Raw genomic sequence first — 21,123 nt, 5'->3', positions numbered from 1 at the left:
CAGTACAACAGTTAGGTTCATGGAACCTTTTCTGAAATTAGTTCATGATCTCCGCACCAGCTATGAAGGATTGGTGGTGCTCGGGGATTTTAATTTTCATTGGGAAATTACCCCGAAGGACGGCCAGACTAAACAATGTGAAGAGGTTCTAGATTCTCTGGGACTTACTCAGATGGTGGGGGAGCCTACACATGAGAGGGGCCACACTCTGGTCATCTTGCCCACTTTTAGCCCCGCTTGTGGTCTCCCCATGCTCCTGGTCGGACCACTATCTGATTGAAGGCCAATATCCACTCCTTACTAGACAACTGAAAGTCAAACCAGATTGGAAATTGCTGCGTAGTTGGAATCCGGTCAAAGCCTCTGACCTGACAGCTATTCTTTCGCAGTCTGATTACCCCCCGCCTATGGCGGTCGATCTGGAAACTGAGTGTCGCCCTGTTGTCTGTACTTAAAGAGGCTATAGAGGTAGTAGCTTTAAGCTGGGATGGTCGGGGTTGGAGGATAAAGTTCTCGCCCTTTTGAACCACTCCTTGGAGACAGGACTTGTCCCCTCCAATTTCAAGGAAGCACAGGTGGTCCCTCTTTTAAAGAAACCAGGCGCTGATCCAAAAAACCTAAAGAACTTTAGGCCTATCTCTCAGCTGCCTTTTTTAGCTAAAATTCTAGAGCAACATGTTCTGCATTCTCTCACCCACTTCCTAGAAGGCAATCAGTTACTCAAGCCCCATCAGGCGGGTTTCAGAGCTCATCACAGCACGGAATTAGTGATGCTCTCCGTGCTGGATGACCTGAGACTTAAGGCTGACAAAAAAGCCCCATGTGCCCTGGTCCTCTTGGACTTATCCGCCGCGTTTGACACCGTTAATCATAGCCGATTACTATCGCGGATAAAGGATCAAGGGAATCAGGGCACGGTCCTGGCCTGGCTGACTTCCTTTCTCAAAGACCGCTCACAGCAAATTCAACTTGCGGATCTAGTGTCTAAACCAGCCAAGCTAACTTGTGGTGTACCCCAGGGCTCAGCTCTTTCACCCTTACTTTTTAATGTATATCTGCAGCCTCTGATAGCAGCATTGAACCGGATGGACTGTAAGGTCTATAACTATGCCGACGATACGCAAATTCTGATCCAAATTGAACACTCATCTTAGGCTCACCTGAGAATGTAAATGTAAATGTAAATGTAAATGTGCTTCGATTTATATAGCGCGCTTTAACCCAGGGGTTTCAAGGCGCTTGCTTAGGGAACCCGTCCTGGTATTCCCCTGTGAGATACCCCGGCCGGGTATCCACAAGGTGAAAGCCAGGCATCCCGCCGCGAGGGGCCGTAGTGGAGATTAAGCAAGCTATTGCCCCGAGTCGCAGAGTGTGACCCCGTGAGTCGAGTAGGCACCGGAGCGAGAATTGTCGACTCCGTTGAATTTTGAACCCGAGACCCACCGAGGCGGGGAATCGAACCCTGGTCCACGGTCGATCTCAGCTTCCGGGTCTGCCGCCTCTAACCACTGAGCCAAGCTTCTCCACAAGAATGCAAGACATACTCAAGTTTACTATCAACTGGATGTCGGACAATTCTTTAAAAATATATCCGGATAAAACTGAAGTCCTGGCAGTTACTACTGCTGCCAATCCGTGGAGTGATCTAGTCTGGCCGGCCGAATTGGGGCCTCTGCCAGAACCGGCAATAGTAGTAAAGAGTCTGGGCATCAGAATCGATGCCCTGCTATCCATGACACAGCAGGTGTCGGCGGTGGTGGGCATATGTGTTAGTCTACTGCGCCAACTCCGGAAATTATCTTCACTGTTGTCGTTCTCCACTCTCAGGCTGGCGGTATCTGCCATGATTCTGGCACGAATGGACTACGGTAATTCCTTATATTTTGGCCTACCAAAAAACCTCCTGGCTAGGCTCCAGGTTGTGATGAATGATGCCGCCAGACTTATTTTCAACAAACCTAGGCGAACCCGGGCTACGCCCCTACTACAGGACTTACATTGGCTGCCAATCGCCCAGAGAGCGAAATGTAAGAGCCTATGTATTGTACACAAGGCCATCTATGGCTCAGCCCCCTCTTACATCAAGGACCGACTTACTAACTACAGGCCAAGTAGGACCCTTCGATCTGCTGAGGCATGTAACCTGATATGTCCTTGGTTCAACCTTGTTTCTAAGGGTGGCAGAGCCTTTTCCAGCACTGTCCCTCTGGCGTGGAACCACCTGCCAGCTAAACTTAGGAAAGAAACCAATCTCCTCCTCTTTAGGGAGAATCTGAAGACTGTGCTGTTTGGAGAGGCATGGGGGCCCCTCTGATCGGGTGGTTCTGTGTCCTTACTGGTGTTGTGTGTCCGCTGATAGCGCTTCGATACCCCCGGGTGATAACGCACTCTACAAGCTCATAATAACATAACAGAGACTGTTCCTCTGGCAGCAATTTCACGATTTCTTAGGAGGCCAAATACAATTTCATTATATTCTCAAAGAATAATTTAAGAATTTATGAACGGTTTGTTTACAGAATTTCCATTAACTCCTTCGACGCTCATGACGAGCTCAGCTCGTCATGATGTACACCTCCATACACTCATGAACAGCTGAGCTCGTCATGAACAATGGGAATTATCGTATTTCAGCACAGGAGGAAAATAACACTAGCATTGATGGTGTTAATAGAGTGTGGCACCGGAATGGCAGTTTAATACATTTTTAGCAGGATTACTAAATGCTCAGTTTGAATCAATACCAAGAGCATCATTAAAGCATCTAACATGGAACTCTGCTTTTTTTTATTGGTGATAACATCTGCAAGGAGAATAGCGGAAATACAGGTTTCAAGTTTCAGCGAGCCATATTTAAAGTTAGCGAAAGACAATGTAACACTTATGACAACCCAAAGTTTATATCAAAAGTGCCAACTGTTTTTTTCATTTGACACACAAGATAACGTTGCCATCATTCTTTGTAAAGCCTGTAACCGCAGCGGAGAAGGCATTACATTCATTGGGCATTAAAAGGTGCCTGAAGATTAATTTGCAGGCTGCCAAAGATATAAGACAGACGCATCAGTTATTTGTTGCATATGGTTTGGTAATTAAAGAAAAGGCAGTATCCAAACAGAAAACTGCAAGGTGATTTGGGATGAGTATTGGTACAGCACAGACATTGATGAAAAATTCAGTTATTGGACTGCTATGGTAATTTAATATTCAAGCATGGGAATCCATGAAAGATCCAATGCTGGATGAGGAAATAAGCTACTTACCTGTTACTCCGGTTCTCCAGCATTGGAATCTTTCATAGATCCACATGAAGTCCTCCCAGTACTCCCTCCTCCCCTCAAATGTGAGACTACAGTGGGAGGACGGCTGGAGGTAGGGCATTCTAATTCGTGGAAGTTTAGATCATATAAAGGTGAGGATGGGTTGGTGAAGATGCCTTTTAGTTAAAGATGGAGTGATGTTAAAGTATGTACTGCTGTTGTATAATACTAGGGGTTCCAGTCTGACGAAGGGGAACTATTCCAGCATGTGAATCTATGATAGATACCAATGCTGGAGAACTGGAGTTATGGGTAAGTAACTTATTTCCTTCTGTGTGAGTTATGGATTGCAGAGCTAACAATAACTTGTGTGAATGTAAGTGTTTTTTTTTAATTTGTAAAAATAAATGCAAGTATTAAAGTGTTTTTAACATAAGTCAATGTGTTATAACCAGTTCTAACCATAATTTAGTTCAACCCCGCTTTTTCAGTGAGAACATATATGTAGATAGAATTTCCTAATGCCTACCATTTTGCCTTATAAATTCAGTCAGTATAACAACTATGTGAATTTACGCAGCGCTCAGCAAATCTACAAAAGGGAGCATGAGGAGCAGTGTACTGGGAATCACATGCTTACTAACTGCATACAAACTTTTTTTTTTTTTTTAAAGCTATTTAGGGGATTTGCCCTGAAATTTGTATGCAGTTCTAGTGATACACATCTGATGTAGTTGGCATGTGTTTGGAAAAATGATCTGCTGCACAAATGTGAGAATGCATGTATGTGGTATTTCTATAGCGCAAACCTAGCCAAAATATAGACTGTTGTGCAGGGCCAAAGACCAGAATAAAGTCAGTGAGTGTTAGGAGATGTTGATGGTTTTTGGACTGTTAATACTTTGTGAAAGAAGATAAATATTTTCTGTAATGTCAGACATTCCCACTAGTAAGCGTTACCATTCAGCAAGCAACACTATCCTAAATATTTAAAGTTACACAGAGGGGCTTCTCCATTCCAAGTATTCATGTCTGATTTTACTCACATTATTTAATTACTGTACTCTGCTTTACCCCCTTTACAAAAATTGTATCTGCTGTTTCAGATATGAGAGATACTGTTTCTTTTACAGAATGCTCTGGATAAAGAAGAAGAATTAACCCCCTTGGGTTTCCACTTGGCTAGGTTGCCTGTTGAACCACATATTGGGAAAATGATTCTCTTTGCAGCATTGTTGTGCTGTTTAGATCCAGTTCTCACAATTGCGGCAAGTCTCAGTTTCAAAGATCCATTTGTCATTCCACTGGTAAGAGTGAAAACAGAGCAATTCATTGTTTACACTTTTATTATTGTTCTTTATTGATATTGAAAGAGTGTTTCTTAACTCTGAGTTTTTGGTACATTTTCTGAATATCTCTCACACATGAGAAGTTGTATTTCATCACATGCAATTTAAAAAATGTTCCTGTCCTGCGTATGATTTCATAAACATTTATTGAGCAAGCCCATACATGATACAGGATTAATCAGTATTCCTAATGCTCAACTAAGAATTTCTCCTAGTCTCTCATATATTTGTATGCAGCACTAGCTAAAGGAGTGTTCAGCAGGATATAGAGGCTGGGGCTCGACCCCTTTATCCCTTTCAAAAATGTTCTCCAGATGAACAAAATTTCCTTTAGTTGTATTACTTTGGGGGTTCATGAGGCTCACCCTTGAATTTGAAGGTAGGTAATGATATTTGTGGATCAATCCAGAGATGCTCCTTAGTTTGGAAGCATGTCTTCTTTACACACATATAGTACCCTCTCAAAACCATGGCCTCTCCAGTTCTCATTTCTGTATCGGTAGAGTAAGAAGGCAGAGGCAGATGTTCAATGAGAATTAAATTGATTATACTCAAATGCATTTGATATGTCTATAATTGACTAAATATATACTATAATAGCTGTCTCTGTAACTACACGAAACATGCTAGTAATATGCATAGATCCTCAAAACACTTTACATACTACATGACAAGAACCTCCTTCTACCAAGAAGATACATTTTATCTGATTGACTTAGAATTTTTTTGATTCATTCGTCAGCACCAGCATGCACATCAGCGGCCACCATCTCTAAATGAGAAGATACATTGTATCTTAACATATGCACACCGTTTTTAATTATCAGTGTGCCATTCCTGGCGCACTTCAGAGAAGGCCTTGAGCTTGGTGTATTCGAAGCACAGGCTAAGCTTAGACGCTCTGCTGGTCTTTGTTTTTGCAGATTACCACCCTGAAAGTGTGTATTTGGAGTGACACCACCACCACTCATTTTTTATTCTAGAACTTGGACAATGATGCTACAAAGGTTAATTTTTCAAAGTTGTTTGCGCGTATTTTACACATATGGGTGAGTGTCCATTATATAATATACAACGCTCTCACCTTTTGTGGGTTAATTTATTAAAGACATTCACCCTATTGAAATCATTCCTATGTGTTTAAGATTCAACCGTTTGGAGCCTTTTGAACGGTACAAAATGACCATTTGTATTTCGAGATATATATTTTCATTTGATCCTCAGAGATTGTGACTCATAAGCATATTATATACAAATATTTTATTCCATTCTTTTGTTTCTCATGTACTTTAAAGGGTTGTTAATTTTTTTGTTTTACCACCCTGCCGTTGAGAAAGGACCGGTTACATGTATAAATCCCAACACATAGGTAAACTGATCGAACTGTTGACTGTCTACAATTCTTTACCTGTACCCCACAAGTATAGTGTATGTAGCCAGGCTGCACAAAAATGTGATTGCCAAATTTTTGCTTTGTTCTCTCACTCGTACTTTCATGTTGCACAAGCACTTAGTCTCATGTCACTACGCACGGAGCACCTGGTTTGAGAAATATTGCTAATGAACTGTTGTTAACTGTTAAGACAATATGCATTCCAGTGTGAAAGCGCTTTAGGCCAAGTGTGAGTTAATTAATCTATCTGAAAGAGACACAATAGTAATGGATTCCTTACCTTCGAATATCCCCAAGCGTCAGACTGGATCCGGAAGTTTTTGTTTAGCAGTACCCCTGCGTGTCAGTGGGTGGCGTCCTGCAGCTCCGCGTCCGTCACTGGCGTCATATGCGCTGAGATGACGTCATGGAGACTACTTAGGCGCCACCCATGTGTGCTAGCATCAGTTCTTCCTTTTTCCGCGCCAGTAAGCGCAGATCAGGTTAAAGCAAGTACCCTAGTAATTTTTTGACTATCTTTTTGAGACTTTTGTCTCATGTTGGTTTCTCTGGCAGGGATGCCTAGTTTTAAGGCTTGCGGGACCTGCCGTCGAAATATGTTGGTGGTAGACCCTCATGACGTCTGTCTCTACTGCCTGGAGCGCGATCATGACTCCCGGTCCTCTCTGGACTGTAGGGCTATGGTCCCGAAGGCCCTGCGGTAGCGGCGCGGAAAGATGTTTGAAGTTTGGCACTCGTCCCCGTGCCGTTCCAGATCCAGTGGTCATTCCCGGGACCGCTTGCGGCCTGGTCACCACCTCTCCTCTTCGGGTAAGATTCCGTCACAAAAAAAGTCGAAGAAGCGTTTTCGGTCTCTGACGTCCCCCCGTCGGTCCCCCGATGCGGACGAGGGAGACAGAGCCTCCGCCCCTGCGGCTCCTTTGTAGCCTGGGAGTCCCGCAGCCTACCTCCGTCAGCGACTCCCGCACAAATTCAGGAATTTCTTGCTGCTATGGACCACCTGTTTAGGCCTCGGGTTCCCGCTGGTGCGCCTTCGTGCCCCGCTGTCCTGTGTCCGGATCCTGCTGGTCCGTCGACTCCTTTGGCGGATCCAGCTTCGGTGCCACCAGCGACCCTGACCCCGGCGCCGCAGGATCCTGCGCCCCTGGCTCCGGCCTCGGCGCTAAAAGGTCCCATGCGGGGAGGAGCTTTGCGGGCAACCAAGATGGCCGCGTAAGCTTGGAGCTCCGCGGACCCTCCGATCCTCCTCAAATATCCTGCTCGAAATCCTGATCCACGTTGGTGGATCCTAATTGCTGACGGATCGCTGAAGCGGGAGCTGCCTTCCGCCTCCAAATCGGTGGTTCCAATGCTGAGCTACGTCGAGTGGAACTCCGTGCCAGGGATGCGCCATTGTCTCCCCGATCTCCGCCGCTCCGCACGACTGGAATGCGTAGTGGCTGCCTGAGGTCCCTACTGGCGGAGTGCTCGTGACTACAATGCTCACTTCCATCGGCCTGGCCTGAATATCTGGCTTCGACCCCTTTCCTTGGTTCGCTTGGCTCTGGCTTGGGTGGCGTGCCCCTTTGTTCTCATCGGACCTATCATGGCGGGCAGAGGAGACCCCGACAAGACGTCGAACAAAGGCGTTCGCGGCAAGTCTCAAACGCAACTGAACAGGATTGAGCGGTATGTTCAGCCGAGGACGCCACCTGCTGCGGTGGCCTCCACTAAAGACCTTCCTTCAGCGGGCTCGCCCGAAGGCTCCGAGCCTACCCTCCGTGACATTATGGGGGCCATCACAGGCATCCGGGCCGAAATGCAGAAGCAACATGAGGTCTTGACCCACAAGGTGGACACTTTGGCAGTTGATCTCACCCTTATCAGAGCCGACCTGGGTAAGACCAATGACCGTGTGAAGTCATTGGACATTAAAACCTCCAGCCTAACCACCGACGTCTCGGACCTGCAGACTGAGGTCCGGAATTTGCGGGTGACTACGGATCACTTCTCCAGGAGGCTGGAGGATTTTGAGGGACGTGCCAGGCGGCAGAATGTCCGCATCATTGGTGTTCCGGAAGGCTCAGAGGAAGCGGCGACGGACCTCTTTGTGGAGGAACTGGTACAGACTCATCTAGCGCCTTCTGGTCTGAGTAACTTTTTCTCAGTGGAGCGCGCTCACCGGGTGCCGGGCGGCCCGCCGAAGTCGGACATGGCACCTAGACCCATTGTTGCACGGCTCCTCAATTTCCGGGACCGGGACGCGATCCTGCAGGCGTCCAGAAGACATGGGCCGCTTAAGTTCCAGAATTCGGAAGTACATTTCTATCCTGATTTCACCAGGGCTGTTCAGAGACAGCGTCAGAGTTATGCTGGAGTGAAACGATGACTGAGGGACATGGGCTTCAAGTACTCGATGTTGTTCCCTGCCAAGCTCCGGATTAAACATGATGGCCATGCCCTGTTCTTTGACGTCCCCGAAAATGTGAGTGAATGGCTGGACACTCTGCCGCAACGCCGGGATGATCACGATGGACACGCTGGGGGTGCGACTGGTGGTTCGGATGAATGAGACTTGGCTCTACTGTAAGGACTTTGGCGGTTGGTGGCCTGCTGTATGTGACTGTCGATACTGTTCTTGACTTAACTTTGCCAATTTTCCTGTCGTTTACATGGAGGGTGGCGGGAGGTGTTCGTGGAGATTCCTTACTCCTCTGGGGGCTTTTCGTAGACTAGTTAATGGGGCGACAGGCACACTGCTGGGTGGGGGGGCTCTTTAGTCTGATGCAGGGGTGCAGGGTGGGGGGTGGGTTTGGGCAAGTTTCTCTGTTTGTTCGTTTTTTCCCTCTTCTTTCTCTTAGGCAATGGGTCCTGTACACTGTTGAGCTTCACTTGCTGTTGAGGATTGTTGGGGTTGGGTGGGGCGGGCGGCAGGATGATGGGGGTAGGAAACTAAGAGTAATCAGTTGGAATGTTAATGGGCTGGGTGACCGTATCAAGAGAGGGGTGGTGTTTCAACTGCTTAAACGTCATATGCCTGATGTTGTCCTCCTGCAGGAGACGCACTTGGTTGGCAACTCGTGCAAAGCACTCAATCGTAAAGGGTACAAGATGGTGGCCCACTCTGGGTTCTCTTCGGGTTCTCGGGGGGCGGGAGTCCTTGTACGTACGTCCCTTCCGCTTGAGATAGACGTCACCATGATTGATGAGAGAGGACGCTTTGCCGCAGTGTCGGGGAGATGGGAAGGGCGTGCCCTGACGTTACTTTCGGTTTACGTTCCCCCAGGCCTGCAGTCTAGTACTTTCCAAGACCTTGGTGGTGCCATTTTGTCTTTGCCTGCTGGTTTGCTGGTAGTGGGGGGTGACTTCAACTCAGTCTGCTCTGGCTCCTTGGACCGTCATCCGCCTAGAGACCTCCGGAGTTCCCAACTGTGGCTGCCTTCCTTCCTTGAGTCCATGGGCTTATTGGATAGCTGGCGGCTTTTACACCCCACGCTCTGCCATTTCTCCTTCCTTTCGGGTACACATGGTAGTCTTTCTCGTATAGACAACGTTCTCACCTTAGCAGCACACGCGCCTGCCGTGTCTGAGGCCCGGTTTCTGGCGCGGGGCATTTCCCACCACTCCCCGTTGTGGGTTTCATTTGACTTTGACATCGTCCTGTCGGACCGACCAGTGGCGGTTAACCCGTGGTATTTCCGTAATCCTAAAACTCGCACTCTCCTGGCCAAGGCCATCGACCTTTATTTCTCTGAAAATGAGGGCTCGGTTGGTTCGGCCGTGACCCTGTGGGAGGCATTTAAGACTGTTTTGAGGGGTGAGGCTTTCGCTCTCATAGCGGAGGCCCAGAGAGTCAGAGATGCCGATTTGATACGCATCGAGGAGGAGGTCATGAACCTTGACTCCCAGTTGGGGCCCGAACCCGACCCCGCGCTTCTACATGCCCTTTCCCTCAAACAGTCGGAATACCATGATCTTGCCACAAATGCTGCCCTGGCCTTGGCTAAGGAACAGCAAGGTAGTATTTATGACGTTGGTGACAAGGCTGGAAAGTTGCTGGCTTGGTTGGACAGGAGAGAGATGGCTAGCCGCATCGTACCCGAGATTTTGGGCGACGACGGGGTTGCTGTCACTGACCCGAGTGCCATTGCCGAGTCCTTTGCTGATTACTTGCGGGGTGTCTACACTTCTACCTCAGAGTGCTCCGAGGCTGACTCGACGGCGCTTCTCTCGACAGTTGGCCTTCCCTGTCTCTCTGAAGAGGACCGTGCCGATTTGGATAGAGACATATCCGCTGACGAGATCGCCCTTGCGATCCGTTCGTTGAGGTCGGGTAAGGCATCTGGTCCCAACGGCATCCCGGTCGAGTTATATAAAATTCGACCGGACGTGGTTTCCCCGCACCTGCGTACTATGTTTGTGGAAGCACTGGACGCTGGCCTTCTTCCCCTTGACCAGAGGTTGGCCACCATTGTGGTCATCCATAAGGAAGGGAAGCCGAGAGACATGTGTCGATCTTATCGTCCCATTTCTCTCTTGAATGTCGAGCCTAAGATCCTTGCCAAACTACTCGCAAATCGACTGATTGGAGTTATTGGCGACTTAGTGCATCCGGACCAGTCGGGCTTTATTCCCCACCGCAACACTGCCCTCAATTTGCGTCGACTCCACGGCGCCCTGGCTAGGGCCCATACCCTCGAGGAGCCGGCAGTCCTTGCTTCTCTTGACGCCACAATGGCCTTTGACTCTCTTGAGTGGAGCTACCTCTGGGCAGTGTTGACGAAGCTCGGTTTTGGCCCGGTGTTCGTGAGTTGGGTGAAACTTCTCTACGCTAGTCCGTTGGCTAATGTCACAGTTAATGGCCGTCTATCGGCGTCGTTTGCCCTTCACCGAGGTACTAGACAGGGTTGCCCCCTGTCGCCTCTTCTGTTTGCCCTGGCTCTTGAGCCGCTCGCGGCCATGGTGCGCACGCACCCTGATCTACATGGCATAACCTGGGCCCCCGGCTTCGAAGACAGAGTTTCCCTGTATGCCGACGATATTCTGCTGTATTTAACCTCCCCCTGCAAGTCACTCATCGTGGCCTGCGACGTACTCAGACTCTTCGGACGGTACTCTGGCCTAGTTATTAACTGGGCCAAGTCCTCCCTGTACGTCCTAAAAGGGGATACGCCGCGCCTCCCCAGAGGCTGCAACATCCAGGTGGCCAGACAGGGTTTCAAGTACTTGGGGATTTACATCTCCGGGAGTTCGAAGGCGCGATACGACCACAATTTGCTCCCTCCTCTCCAGCGTCTCCGGCGCGACGTGGACATTTGGCGCAAACTTCCGCTCTCCCTACTTGGCCGTGCGGCTCTATTCAAGATGATGTCTTTGCCCAGGTTCTTGTATGCCTTGCAAAACACCCAGGATCCGGTTCCGGCCCGCTACTTTAGGGAGATTGAGAGTCTTCAACGTGCCTTGCTCTGGGATGGTCGGCCCTGCGTCGCTGTCAAGAAGCTTACGCTTCCGTGGTACGACGGGGGCATAGCACTGCCGGATGTGCATCGGTATTACTGGTCCTCCCAGCTCGCGGCTCTCAATCACGGTTTCTATGGTCCTGTGAATAGCCCCGAGTACGCCATGGACAGATGGCTCCTGGGCGGTGGTAATTATTACCGGGCCCTGTACTCGAGGTCCTTAGATCGGCGGATGTCGGGTCCAACGAGGACAGCGGTCCACATTTGGCGGGCGATCACCAAGGCGCAGGGCTGGCAGGGCAGACTGACCAGATTCACCCCTCTGTATGAATCTGATATTTTGGGTAGGCTATGGCACACCAAGGGCTTCGATAAGTGGGACCTCATAGGTATCTCCAGGGTGGACGACATGATTTCTAAGGGTGATGTCAAGACCTTTCCTCAGTTGCAGGCTGAATACCAGTTGGGCGACTCGGAGTTCTTCCGCTACGCCCAGCTGCGGCACGCGCTGCTCTCTGCCAAACCAACGGAGGGGGATATTCCAGAGAGCTCTCCCTTGGAGGACAGAGTATTGGATGGCCATATGCCCGAAAGTGCTATCTCCCTGTCATATAAAAAACTAATCAATGTTCGCACTGACCTTCTCCTTGGCGTGCGTGATCAATGGGTGGAAGATGGCCTAGAGATTGACGATGAGGATTGGCAGAGTGCAGTGTCCTCCCCTAAAGAGGTTGCTATATCCTCTCGCCTTCGGCTGGTGCAATTCAAGATCTTGCACAGAGTGTATGTGACCGGCCCCCGGCTTGTGCGTATGGGATACTCGCCCGACGGACTTTGTCGTCGGGGCTGTGGTGCCCTCGCTACTTTCCTGCACATTCTATGGGAATGCCCCGTCATTGCCTCCTACTGGAGAAGGGTGCACCGAATTATGAGTGAAGTGACTGGGGTGGTGTCTAATGCAGAGGCTCGAAGGTGCCTCCTCAACATCTGGGAACCATATGATCATAACACGGCGCAGACTCGGTGGGTGACCCTGGGTAACATGGTGGCCAAGCGAGACATCGCTCAAAAGTGGGGCGCTGCCACAGCTCCCCTTGTGGTACAATGGAAAGCCAACATGGATTGGTGTATGTTCCGGGAAAAGACGGTCTATGTTGCCAGGGGTAGGCCTCAGAAATGGAGTAAAGTGTGGGGAGCCTGGAATGCTTACCGGGGCGATGTGTGCCTGCCGCCAGAACCTGTTTCCCTAGATGAACGTATGTCACCATAGCCTATGACACCAACTGAGACATGCTGAACTGATTGATCCTGTCTTTCCTCCTCCCTTCTGCCATCCTGTTTTACTCTCCTGAATTCGTGATTCTCTGCTTGCTCTCCACTGCCCACTACCACTACCACTACCCTGACAGCTTTCTTGATTCCATTGCCACTCTCTGGCGCCTTTTGGCGTTTCTTCCTTTGGTTTCAGTTCTCTTCTATATAAAATATAAAAACAACCTTCATTGCTCTGTTGTGAATGCTCTTGCACTATTGCTCTCCTGATTCACCATGCTTCCTTGCCTCCGGGATGTTAGGCTGAATAGCTGTGTGCTCTTTCATAATAAAGGTTTTAAAAAATTAAAAAAAAAAAAAAAAGGTCCCATGCTGCCGGCTCCGGCCCTGGTGCCAAAAGTTCCCATGCTTCCTGCGGCGCCACAGTGGATACCACTGGTTCTGCCTCTGCCCCGGTTCCCGGAGGGATTCGTCCCCGCCTGGGATCCGAATTAGGAACCGGCGAGGACTCTGCCCCGGCCGGCGCCGTTCCCGGCGCCGTTTATTCCTTCAGCGGTTCCTTCCCGGCCGCCGAGGCCTGTGCCTTCGGGGTTGAAGGAGGAGGATGACTGAGAAGGATTTGAGGATCCGCTTGCTCGTCAGTGTAATTCCGAGCAGGACTTGGAGTAGGCTGGGGGCCCAATATCTCCCCTGATCTGGGCCTCGCCTCTCCCCCGCCCACTATGGAGGATGGTGCCTCGTATATGGTGGTGCTCCGTCGGGCTGCTGAGGTCCTTAATCTCGATCTCCCCACGGTGACCCTGAAGACAAACGTCCTCACTGAGGTGCTCCAGCAGCTTCCACTTTTTCGGAGCCACTGACGCCCTTTAATGATGCCCTCACCAAAGTCTTGATAGGCACTTACAAGACCACTCTGAGGGGTCGTCTAGCACACTGAGCTCATGCTTAGAAGCAGTGGCCAAATGGATGGAATCCTCCTGCCTCAGATTGAATGGAGAGAAGACAGAGGTCATGTTACTGGGCAACCCTCCACCTACCAGTCTGGCCTCCTTCTGGCCCATATGTTTAGCCCCCCCCCCCCTCCCTAAATCTGAGATAAAAAGCCTGGGAGTTTGGCTCGATAAATCACTGGATTTTACTTTTCAGGCCACCAAAACCGCATCCATCTGTTTTGGGCTGATGAGAATGCTCCGGAAGGTTCTCCCCTTGCTCCCATTCCAGGCGAGGAGAGTCGTGGTCCAGGCCCTGATACTCTCACGCCTGGATTATGGTAATGCTCTCTATCTGGGAGCCCCGGTGGCAGTGATCAATAAACTCCAGGTCACCCTAAATTGTGCGGCCCGGCTGCTTTTTCAAATTCCTCGCTGGCAGTCGGCCAAAAATGCCTTAAAAAGTTACATTGGCTCCCTGTGGCAGCAAGGGTACAATTTAAGGCTATGTGTCTTGTTCAGAAAGCAATTCGCAGAACTGGTGTAGCCATAATGCACCCTTTAGCTACCCCCTACCTTCCCCTCAGAGCTCTGCGCTCCAGTTCACTGCAACTAGCCACCACGACCAAGATATACAAGGCTCGCTGGGGCGGCCGCTCATTCTCACACAATGCTGCGAGAATATGGAATTCTCTTCCGCTTATCCTCAGAGAAAACAGCAACCGGATGGCATTTAGGAGGCTTCTAAAGACTCAACTGTTCGGTAATGCCTGTTAATCATCCTAGCTGGCCGCCTTGGATTTCAGTCAAAAGCGCTGCGAAGCCTACGGGTAGTCTGTGCGCTTTATAAATGTAATTTTTCATTTCATTTCACTTGGTCACGGCCCACCACGGGGGCCCCTGTGGATAAGAACGTCGCCAGGCATCATCGCCCGGTGCCGGGTGACCCTGCCTTTCTGACCACTCATCCTACACCCGAAAGTCTAGTCATTCAGGCTCCTAATCCCAGAGTGCCTTTCCCACGCCTCCTCCGGATAAGGATACTAAGGGATTAGAGCAGTTTGGCAAGCGGCTGTTCTCTTCGGCCAGCTTAGGACTGCGGTCAGTGAACACCGCATGCCTTCTGGGCCGCTATTCCCACGCAGTGTTGCCTCAGTGGCCGGAGGGGGACCAGACTGTGCTGTCTCAGGCTGTGGCTGAGGGTAAGGACGCAGCTAGATTCACCATTTGTTGTGGCTTGGACACCGCGGACTCCCTCGGTAGGGCAATTTCCACGACTGTGGCGCTTCGGCACTTCACTTGGTTGAGGTCCACTGGGTTCTCCCTGAACGTTCAGAGCTCGCTCATGGACATGCCTTTTGACGGCACTCGCCTGTTTGGTGATAAGGCCGACACGGCGCTGGAGTGTTTTAAGGACTCTTGAGCTACGGCCTTGGGCCTTTCCAGCACGCGACTGGCCACGTCCACGTTTCATTCCTTTTGTGGCCATGGCAGTGGCACCCTTGCCGTTCGTTCAGCCAGAAGCCTGCGCAGAACCAGACTTGGCGATCTCGGGGGCGCGGCGGCCGCCGCGGTGGCTCCGGGGGCCGGTGTCAGGTTCAGTCCACCACCACTCCCGCGATTTCTGCCTTGAAGCCTTCCTAGCCTGAGCTTCAGGTCGCTTCTCACACCAGTGGGTGGCAGGATTCGCCATCACCTTCCCCATTGGTGTTCTGTCACTTCCGACAAGTGGGTGATGCATCTCGTCCAGAGGGGCTACTCCCTCCCCTTCGAGTCTACCCCTCCGGCCATGCCTCCTCATTTCCACCGCATGTCGGGGGATCACTTTGCGCTTCTTCAACAGGAAGGTGCGGCCCTCTTGTCCAAGGGGGCCATCAAGCGCCTTCCTGGGCCGGAAGTAGGTTGTGGTTGTTATTCCCACTACTTTCTGGTCCCCAAGAAGAACAAAGGGGGTTTGCGCCTCATCTTGGACCTCGGGGACGTCAATCGCTTCCTTCGGAAGGAGAAGTTCATGATGTTGACTCTGGCTCAGGTCTTGGCTGCCCTCGATCCTGGAGACTGGATGGTAGAGTTGGACTTGCAGGACGCATATTTTGACATTCCTGTCCTGCCGGTCCATCGGCATTACCTGCGGTTCAAGGTAGGCCAGGAGCATTTTCAGTTTGCTGTGCTCCCCTTCGGCCTTACCAGTGCCCCTCGGGTGTTCACAAAAGTGATGGCGTTGGTCACTTATCTGCGCAGGTCAGGGGTGTCAGTCTTACCCTACCTCGACAACTGGTTGTTGAAGGCGGGCTCGCCCCAGGCGGTCTCTCAGAAGCTTCCCTTCATCAGAGAGGTTCTGGATTCTACGCTGTTTCAGGTCTATCCTCCCGAGCAGCGAGTCCGGGATATTCAGGCTATGATTCCGTTCTTTCAGCCTCTATCCCGGCTTTCAGTCAGGATGACCCTCCGGCTCCTGGGGCTGATGGCCTTCTGCATCCTGCTGGTACAGATGGCATATGCAGGCTTTGCAGTGGGGCCTGAAGTTCCAGTGGGCACAGCATCAGGGCCACCTGTCCGATCAAGTCCAGATCTCGGAGGGCACTGCTCGGCACTTGCGGTGGTGGCTCACGAACCGCAATTGGGTCAGTGGCAGATCTCTCTCCCTACCTCAACCGAAGCACGTAGTGGTGACAGATGCGTCCCTCCTGGGATGGGGGGGCCACATGGGAGAGAGGGAGATCAGAGGCCTCTGGTCTCCGGTGGAGGCCCGGCTCCATATCCACCTTCTGGAGCTTCGGGCGATCCGACTTGCACTGAAAGTATTCCTTCCCTCTGTCCGGGGAAGTGTAGTGCAGGTGTTCACGGACAACACCACCACCATGTGGTACTGCAACAAACAGGGCGGGATGGGGTTGTGGACCCTTTGTCAGGAGGCTCTGCGCCTCTGGCAATGGCAGGAACACCAGGGCCTCACCCTAGTGGTTTAACACCTGGCAGGTTCCCTGAACGCCAGGGCGGAGGAACTCGGCTGCCGGTGCATGATGAATGGCGTCTGAACTCGGACGTGACGCAAGGTCTCTTTCAGCAGTGGGGAGAGTCTTGGTTAGATCTATTCGCCACCGAAGAGAACGCGCAATGTCATCAGTTCTGCGAGTTGGAATTTCCAAGGCAGCACTCGCTCAGCGAAGCTTTTCGGCGCAAGTGGAGCTGCTGTCTGTTGTTCGCCTTTCCGCCTATTTCACTTCTGCCCAGAGTGCTGAAGAAGATCAGGTGAGACAGGCCCAAGTCATCCTTGTGGCTCCGGACTGGGCACAAAGATACTGGTATCCAGAGCTACTCAGCATGTCAGTCGATCCCCCGATTCGTCTGCCTCTTCAGGAGGACCCTCTGTCGCAGCAGCAGGGCACGGCCCTCCACCCGAACCTGTCCAATCACCACCTACATGCGACGAGATTGAGCGGCGGCAGTTGAAGCCATTAGACTTGCCTCCTGAAGTGATTCTGGCAGCCAGGTGTCCCTACACAAAAACGGTATACGCCTGCAGGTGGAACAAATTTGTGGCATGGTGCACAGCAAAGGCTGTGGATCCACTCTCTGCCACCCTTTCTGAGGTTCTCCTCTTCCTCATTTCTCTTGTCCAGCAGGGCTCTGCTCTGGGCACTATCAAGGGCTACCTCTCGGCCATTTCAACCTTCTTCAGGCTTTCTGATCAGCCTTCTCTTTTCAAGTCCCCTGTTGTAAATAGATTCCTGAAAGGCATCACTCAAATTTTTCCTCCTGTTCCTTTCGTGATGCCTCAGTGGGACTTGAATCTTGTTCTGACGTACCTGATGTGCGCTCCCTTTGAGCCACTTCATAACTGTCCTCTTCGTCTTCTGACTCTTAAAACTGCATTCCTGGTTGCCATCACCTCTGCCAGGAGAGTGAGTGAGCTCCAGGCTCTATCTTCTAAACCTCCTTGCCTCTCTGTCCATCCGGACAAGGTTGTTTTGAGGACTCCTTTCCTGCCCAAGGTAGTCACAGCCTTTCACATGACGCAGTCCATCACCTTGCCCACCTTCTTTCCGCCTCTGCATCCCTCGAAAGAGAGGCTCCACTGTCTCTTTCTATCTAGATCGCACACGCCAGTTCCGGGTGGACGACCAGCTCTTTGTTGGTTACGTGGGCACTAAGAAGGGACGGACGGTGCACAAGCCGACCATCTCTCGGTGGGTCGTCTTGTGCATCAAGGTTTGCTACTCCTTGGCGAAAAAGGAGCCTCCTGTTGGGCTGCGCGCCCATTCTACTCTGGCCACGGCAGCTACTACTGCCCTGGGTCGGGCAGTCCCCTTGCAGGACATCTATCAAGCTGCTATGTGGGCCTCGCTGCACACGTTTGCTAGGCACTACTGCCTGGACAGCCAAGTCCGGAGAGATGGCTTTTTCGGCCGTTCTGTTCTCCAGGACTTTCTGGTGTGATCTTGGTTCTCAGACCCCGTACTGCTGACGAAAACTTTCCGGATCCAGTCTGACGCCTGGGGATATTCTAAGGTAAGGAATCTAACATAACAGATATATCGTTTCAGAAGGTAAGTAACTTGTGCATTTGGTTCACAACTATCTTCCAGCTCTTTCAAATCTGGTGCTGGCTCACTGAGCAGAACAGATGCAAGTTAGAGACATTTATCATCTTTGAGTTCCCATTACAGAGCAGTATTTCTGTGGCCAGAGCTTGCTGCCAATGAAAAACTGGTAAAGCAAAGAAGGGGGTTGCTGAACTGTTCCTATGGAAAGTGGGGAATTAGATAAGACTGGCGTGACCGGAGGTGTGTATGTGACACCTTTGGGCATCCATTTTGTTGGATGTATTTGCCTCACACACCCAAAAGGGTGTCATGCTTCATCATAGGCGTTGCTCCTCGTCTGGGAGGCGGTGCAATCCCCGACGGGCTCACCTCGGAGAGGGGCTCTTTGGCGGAGATCTTTTGTATCCAACTGCCTATTGGTGAAGTGCGGGTGTGTGGGTGGGGAAGCAAGTTTCCTGGGGAAGTGATTTAAAATGTAGCAGGGGGGCCGGAAAACCACTTTATTCTGGGGGTCCCCCTACTGCAATTAAAAACGTGAATCTAGCTCGCTAGGTAACAACAGGTTAGGTAGCGTGACCCTAGAAGAGACTAGAAGGAGGATTGGTCGACATGTTTCTCGCATGGGGTTGTTTTCCCGCGATTCATCAGGACCTAGTGATGGCAAAAATTACAAAAAAACGAAAATGAACAACATGCTGGTGTCATGTGTGTTGTGTGGGTATAATTTACCTCTATGGTTAATCCTATGCCTAGACAAGGGAGAAAAAGGAATAAAAGGTTAATAGTATTACAATTCTCCTGTAAGCATACATGGTCAGAGCCAGGGCATGAACATAGTAACGCATGCTAGCGGTGGTGATTAACTACTAGCACGATTAAAACATGCCTGTGTTGTTGTAGCGTTCAGTTTTAAAATCACACACACTCTGTGTACGTGAAAAAGGTGTAGCAAAGAATCATTAAAAACAGTGATCTAAAAACAGCAGCAGCAGTCTTTCCTTCTCACCCTTTCCTCCTTGCCTTCCTTTGAAGGACCCTCTTCGACCAGGAATACGTCCCGTTGACCCAGCCAACATGGAAGGTCAGGGACTAAGTTTTGGTGAAGAAGATGCAGCAGCAACCATGAGAACGCCATCGCTCTTTGGCATTGATATAGAACCAGCTTCAGGGAGCAACACAACTGAGTGGCAATCCTTGTCAGATCTTAAACGAGAGTGGATAAGAATAACAATACATGGGACTATGATGGCTGAATACTTCAAAGCCAAAATTGCTCCCAATGGCTTGATCGTTAAGAACTTCCCTAGAATCTTCTGGGAAGATGGACAATTTAAAATCGAATGGTCACATGTCTCTTGGAAGTGCACCCATGACCACTTCATTCTCATCGTGAACACTGCAAAACGCTTAGCAGATGCACTCCTAGTCCGTATCCAAGCGGCGGAGGCGGCTTTGAAGACTGCGGCTCCGAACCCAGGTTTTAAAACCAAACTGGCGGAGTTAAATAAAGAAATGGCGGAGCATAAAGAATACCTTATGAACCAAAAAGTAGCAAAACTGCAAAAAGAAATATAAAGGTTTTCTAAAGAAAAGGTCTACCCTTACCTAAAGGATGACTATGTTCCCCCGGGAACTAACTACAACTCAGACTCGAGCGCCACCTCGTCCAGAAGGGGTTCAAGTAGTGGATCTGACAGCAGCGGGGAAAATGACCCTCCCAATATGCCACCAAGGGCTAAAAGAGGTAGGGGACGTGGCCAACAAAACTTCCAGAATTTCCCGAACTTCCCTCACCAAGGGCAGCCCATGGGCCCCCCTTTTTGGCAATACCCACAATTCCCACAGTTTCAACCACCATTCGCTCCACAATATCCACCCTTTTATGCCCCTCAAGGCTCTACACACCCCCCTTTTTTAGGCAGAGGTTGGGGCAGAGGGCGAGGGTGAAAGCGAGGCAACGTCCCAGAGAAGAAAGTACAATGGGAGGACACACGCCCCCAGGGGATGGACACGAGGAGCACGAACCGATCAGGACCAAAATGAGCCTAGTGGTGAATCTTTCAGACCGTCTCCTAACAGAGAGCGAGGAACAAGTCCTTCAAAAAGGACTTGGTTTTGTTCCTACACCCAGAATTGACCTATTCCAACAGACCAGGGAAATTCAGTCATTTTTCAGGAAAATAAGACTGAAGGCCTTCTTCGAAGGCAATCCCTGTGAACCAACAGAAGCCTCTGGCCTACATAACCCATCAACTTTCACACCCCATAATGGGATGATTCCTAACGAAGTCTTAACATACGAACAAGCGGTACTCAAAGAAATCAAAACACTGGATCGACAAACAAAACACTCCAACATCTCTCGGAATGAGATGGATGTGTTAAAATCACTGGCAGAAGACCCCCTGATTACTATTAAACAAGCGAACAAGGGAGATGCCACAGTCCTGATGAACACTGTAGATTACGAACTGGAGTGTACCAGGCAACTGAATGATCAACGGTATTACACACCCATCCCTAGTGACCCAACCCCACGCTTGCAGACCGCAATTACAGGCTTGGTGGTGATTGCAGAATTCGAGCAATGGATCACTAAAAAAGAGGCAGAATTCCTTACGAAAAAAGACCCTAGGGTGCCATATTTCTACATACTACCGAAGATCCACAAAGGAACCAGACCAGTACCAGGGAGACCTATTGTCTCAGGGATTGATTCCGTCTTGGAACCACTCTCACAATTTTGTGACCACTTTTTGCAACCCCTTGTGAAACGCATTCCTTCCTACATCCAAGACACAACTGATGTCTTACGCCTACTGAACTCCATCCAGGACATAGGACAGATTGACCTCCTGATTACTCTAGATGTGGAGGCCCTCTATACCAACATCCCTCAGAGGGCCACACTAGAAGTAATAGAGGAACGGCTGGG

At 50.3% G+C, this 21,123-nt stretch overlaps 1 protein-coding gene across 2 annotated transcripts in view; it reads left to right on the top strand.

The window, feature by feature from the left end:
• Positions 1–21,123, top strand: part of DHX36 (DEAH-box helicase 36) — a 378,110-nt gene that overhangs the window by 246,977 nt on the left and 110,010 nt on the right. For both annotated transcript variants that reach the window (XM_086944114.1, XM_086944115.1), the window contains exon 18: positions 4,394–4,567. In XM_086944114.1, coding sequence (XP_086800240.1) covers positions 4,394–4,567 — 174 coding nt within the window. The remainder of the gene's footprint in view (positions 1–4,393; positions 4,568–21,123) is intronic.

The sequence above is a fragment of the Lissotriton vulgaris genome, chromosome 11 (assembly GCF_964263255.1).
Source record: "Lissotriton vulgaris chromosome 11, aLisVul1.2, whole genome shotgun sequence".
Lineage (NCBI taxonomy): Eukaryota > Metazoa > Chordata > Amphibia > Caudata > Salamandridae > Lissotriton > Lissotriton vulgaris.
The sequence above is the reverse complement of the archived record's forward strand: the minus strand, read 5'-3'. Positions and strand labels throughout refer to the sequence as shown.